Source organism: Perca flavescens, chromosome 12 (genome assembly GCF_004354835.1).
Source record: "Perca flavescens isolate YP-PL-M2 chromosome 12, PFLA_1.0, whole genome shotgun sequence".
In the NCBI taxonomy this organism is placed as follows: Eukaryota; Metazoa; Chordata; class Actinopteri; order Perciformes; family Percidae; genus Perca; species Perca flavescens.
The window spans coordinates 16,902,287-16,907,202 of NC_041342.1; the positions used below are offsets into that span (position 1 = coordinate 16,902,287).

A 4,916-nucleotide genomic window follows, 5' to 3' on the forward strand; every position below is an offset into this window, starting at 1 on the left:
GCATTCTCCCGTAAGGTCAAACAACAGTCAGTCTGTTTTTTTGATATTTACTACATTTTGCATAATGGTTTGGCAGTGGAGGAAAGAGTGATCAATGCCAAAAATAAAGTTCCATTTTCCTCTTCCTATTTTGTTGTAGTAATAAAATGCTTCCTGTTGGCTACCACACAATCTTCCGGATATTACATCAATTATCAAACCATTTAGGTAGGTTAACTCAGGTCACTGGGGAACCACAGAAAACTGCATAAGCAGTCTAGTCAACTCTGACGCTGTGTTGGCTCAATGCCATCATTAGCATGCTACTGTTAGCGCTAAACCTTTCTTGCATTAATATTGACACTATCCCAAAGTGCAGCCTGATAAACTAGAGCTAAATAACTGCTTAAAACATTAGTGCAGCACTCAACTACTGTATTAATTTCTGCTTCCTTATCTTTTAACTCCTCTACAATCTACAGGATATTATTGTATTTTTGGACACCACCACATCTTGATTTGTACTTTTTTAACATTTTATACACAAACATATGATTAGCTTATGAAAAGGTAGCAGATTGAACTACAGTTTATAAGTGTATAAAATAAGAAAAATCAGCTCCACCTTGTCCAGATGCATTAAAATGCTTGTTAAAGTTAAAATTATATAAAATATAATTTTGGATTAAAAGGGTTAAAGGAATCTGAGGCACTGAAGAGGATAAGCATTACACCTCTGACACACCCACCAAATGAGATAAAAAAAAAATACCTCAAAGCTCGTTGTGTTTCACACTGTTTAAAAGAAAGATGTCGTTCAACCTGGGAACCTCAGTAAAACAGTGCACAACGTTTTGGAATTGAACGTGCCCCAGGTAAAGTCACTTTTTATTATTAGTATTAGTTAGTGTGTGTGTGTGTGTGTGTGTGTGTGTGTGTGTGTGTGTGTGTGTGTGTGTGTGTGTGTGTGTGTGTGTGTGTGTGTGTGTTACGTAAATACAAAAATGTGTGACATGCCACATTGTGAATTGAATTAAAAGTAAATATTCAAGTTATCATGAACACTGCTCTGCTCATCTGAATGCAGAATGCAAACACCCACAGCATTAGCAAAGTAAATTCCATTACAGATTTTGCAGTGCCAGTGCCTGTCTGCTGTTTGTTTGCACAGGCCAGGTGCAACTGGCAGCTCTGTTCTCAAAGTCGATGTTTTACCATGCTCCAACTTTTCCCCACTAAATGGATCTCATAACTATTTAGCAAACATCCTTTCAGTTAAGAAGTTATTGTTGCCTCATCTACTAGAAAAAACAGCTCCTTCAAAAGACTAACTTCTCGCTCCACTTAGCCTATGTGCATTGATTTAGTGACATACTTCATATTTTAATTTATTTGTTTAGGTCGCTAAAAAAATCTGTCTCCTTCACTTCACCTCTTTTAAAGAGTTACAAATACAAATGTATTCCAATTTGAGCTGAAAACAAAAAGAACAACAACAGAGGCTTTTTTTTTATTTGTTTGCAACATTGTTTCTTTTTGTCAACTTTTATTTTGATTCTCTTTCTTTGTCTCAAATTGTGTCTGGGAGCTGGCATGTGAGATGTCATTTGGATGGTCTTGTAAAAGGCTGAAAACCCTATCTGTGGAGGGAAGGGTGTGACTTGAAATTACTATTTTGGAGTTATCTGACTTTTCTCTGGCTCTCCCTTATGTGCTGTCCGTAATCTATGATGTGAGTAATTCCACAGGAGCACAAGACACTATTATGTAAAGTATGTACTTTTTACAGTTGAAGCACAAACATAAATTGGACATATTTGACTTAAATGCTTTACTTTTGGATACAGACATTTCAGGATCCAGTTATATTACTCGCAAAGGTCCAAAGACCAGAAAGTGGAGCACAGGGAGGAACTGGGAGAGGGCCGGAGGACAGGGAGAATAGGAGGGAGGGTGAAGGAGCAGAGGGAGGGAAGGGAAAGACCAGTCTTTTGGATTTCTCATTAATTCAGTGTGGCCCTCTCTTTCAGTTTTTTTAAGCCCGCCCACTGACCATTATCAGCCCAGGCCTTATATATACAGCCTGGTGCTGTTGTTTGTGAGTGCATACGCTTTACAGAGCTCAAACCCACAGCCGGACAGCCACACTGCCACCACCATGAGAGAGTTCAAGAGCAAGGACTTCTGGAGGGCTGTTCTGGCCGAACTGGTTGGCATGACCCTTTTCATTTTTCTCAGCATCTCCACAGCAATTGGAAACAAGCACAATGACAAGCCAGACCAGGAGGTGAAGGTGTCGCTGGCCTTCGGACTGGCCATCGCCACGCTGGCCCAGAGTTTAGGCCACATCAGTGGAGCCCACCTGAATCCTGCAGTTACTCTCGGGATGCTTGCCAGCTGCCAGATCAGCGTGTTCAAGGCGGTCATGTACATTGTGGCCCAGATGCTGGGTTCAGCCCTGGCCAGTGGCATTGTATATGGAACACGTCCAAGTAGCAGTAATGCACTGGGGCTTAACTCTGTAAGTAAATTTCATATTACTGCTGTTGATAGAACTCATGATAAAATGTGATTTAAAATTGGGAGCTCTAAAACATCCCACACTAACAAGTGTGATGCACTGATGCAACAGTGTGCATTTAAAGTGCCTTTGTAGTCTAAAGTTGACCTCCCAGTGAAAACTAAGACTTTAGTGAGGATTCATTTGGCACTGTTTGTGTTGTTCTTTGAACATTCTATCATTTCTTATTATTGAATAGTGATGACACATGATTAAAGCACAACCCACTGCAACAGCTGAAATAATCTGCAAATGAAAATAAGCAATGTCAACTCTTTGACATTTCTCCTCAGCAGTTTTGGTAAATGTGGGATTTTGCATACTAAAATAATTAAATGCTACACTTTTCTTTGACCTATCTGTAAAGTGTAACATCAGCTGTCTTCTTACCAAAAAGTGTGTTGGTGTCAATGCATGATATCTGCTCACGGTGGAGAAACTGTACCGTCCCCATTCTTGATGTACCACAGCTGAATTACACTGAATAATCATGCTCGGGTTTTTAACAAATAAATGTGCAATGTGGCACTTTGGAACCTCTGCCAAATTGCTGTCCGGCTTGCAGGGGCGATGCCAGCGGCTGCTAAATGGGAAGTGATCTTGATGGGAAACTATCCATCTATCTGAGACAGACTGACTAACTGTTGTTGTTTTGGATTTCTCTCTAACTCTCGCAGCTCACCGATGTCACTCCCAGCCAAGGCGTAGGTATAGAGCTCCTGGCAACCTTCCAGCTGGTGCTGTGTGTCATTGCAGTCACTGATAAAAGACGGCGTGATGTCAGTGGCTCTGCACCGTTGGCCATTGGCCTCTCAGTCTGCCTGGGACACTTGGCAGCTGTAAGTTGGTGGCACTCTACAGCTATCTCCAAAGCAGTAAAATGTTTATTTAGTATTTGACGTAGTGCATTCGAGGAAATTAAACAAGCAACAGATATGATAGAAAATGAAATAGTTCACAGTAATTCATGCATTCTTATTGTTTGTTTGATACCAATCACCCCTGAATCTATCATACCACCAGACCGTGTAGTTGAAGATATCCTATTGTGCTGTTTCTTTGTTATTGTTTACAGATCAGCTACACAGGCTGTGGCATCAATCCCGCTCGCTCCTTTGGTCCGGCTTTGATCCTAAACGATTTCACGGACCACTGGGTAAGTCAGAGACGGAAGCACACATGCTCTTCAGGAGTGCCTCACATTTTTCTGCATGCATATTACATGTCAAGCTTAAATAATTCAATAAATCCAGAGCACACACATGACTCTATTACCTGTGAATCCTCCACATCGATCACGAGCTAATCAGTTACAGCGTTCCTATTGTTTTACAATTTGCCCGGCTGAGATATCGACATAAGTAAATCTTTGAACTTGACTGGAATGTTTGTGTTATATATTTCTGTGATAATAGTGGCATTACACATGACAGGTGTTAACCAATGCCGATCCAGAGATTGATCAGAGTTATCCATTGCAGGTGTACTGGGTGGGGCCAATGTGCGGTGGTGTAGCAGCAGCTCTCATGTACGATTTTCTGCTGTCCCCCAAATTTGATGACTTTCCTGAGCGCATGAAGGTCCTGGTCAGTGGCCCAGTCGGTGACTATGACGTAAACGGAAGCAACGACGCTGCAACTGTGGAGATGACGTCGAAATAGTTCCACACAGTCACAACCACTTAGTTTCATTGTACATGTTTAAGCTCCTGTAAAAAAAAAAAAACTTTTGAATTTAGTATAGGATGTCAGTGTTTTTGTGCTATTTTTGCAATACCAATGAGGATCGTTGTGGTAACGGGTCAGTTGGTCTCTTTCTAATTCACTCCTTTGTTTGACCCCGCATAAAAGCATACAAGTCAAGTGTGTCACAATCTTGACAGAGCAGTGTGCTGAAATATGTTCCCCTATCAGTATTCTATGATGAGCCATTTTTTTGTATACTCTGTGCCTGTATCACTTTTTATTTCTGATGGATAATGTATTGCCTGTACACTCTTGAAATGTCTCTCACTTTTTTAATTAAATAAAACACTTTACAGCTGTTAACAGCTGTTACTTAATGTGCTTTTTTGTTATAAAGATACCAAATATGAATAAAATTGGTATCTGATGTTAAAGATTAGATTTGTCTTTCTCTCTGCAGCGCTAACCAATCAGGCATATAAACCCTTAAACTTATTGAAAACAGAGAAACAAAAATCATTCTTATATATTGGATAAGTATTATCTTGTTAAAAAGAGAAAATCCTATTACATCATAAATGTAATTAGAGTACAGTATATTGGAATTCAGATACTTGTTAGTGTGTTTTCCAAAATATTTCCAGATAAAAACCATTCATCCATAGCCAGATTATAGTAACCTTGTAGGGGCC

At 40.0% G+C, this 4,916-nt stretch overlaps 1 protein-coding gene across 1 annotated transcript; it reads left to right on the top strand.

Moving 5' to 3' along the window:
• Positions 1-2,049: 2,049 nt before the first annotated feature.
• On the top strand, positions 2,050-4,601 carry LOC114565067 (aquaporin-1). The gene is made up of 4 exons (XM_028592900.1): positions 2,050-2,500; positions 3,217-3,378; positions 3,615-3,695; positions 4,021-4,601. The coding sequence occupies exons 1-4, from the start codon at positions 2,138-2,140 to the stop codon at positions 4,198-4,200; spliced, it is 786 nt and encodes a 261-aa protein (XP_028448701.1). The 5' UTR covers positions 2,050-2,137; the 3' UTR covers positions 4,201-4,601.
• The last annotated feature ends 315 nt before the right edge of the window (positions 4,602-4,916 follow it).

Excerpts from the sequence above, each read along its gene's own strand:
- LOC114565067 (XM_028592900.1), top strand. The coding sequence starts at position 2,138 with ATGAGAGAGTTCAAGAGCAAGGACTTCTGGAGGGCTGTTCTGGCCGAA. Across the intron at positions 2,501-3,216 it reads ATGCACTGGGGCTTAACTCT|CTCACCGATGTCACTCCCAG; the intron begins GTAAGTAAATTT and ends TAACTCTCGCAG. Across the intron at positions 3,696-4,020 it reads ACGATTTCACGGACCACTGG|GTGTACTGGGTGGGGCCAAT; the intron begins GTAAGTCAGAGA and ends TATCCATTGCAG.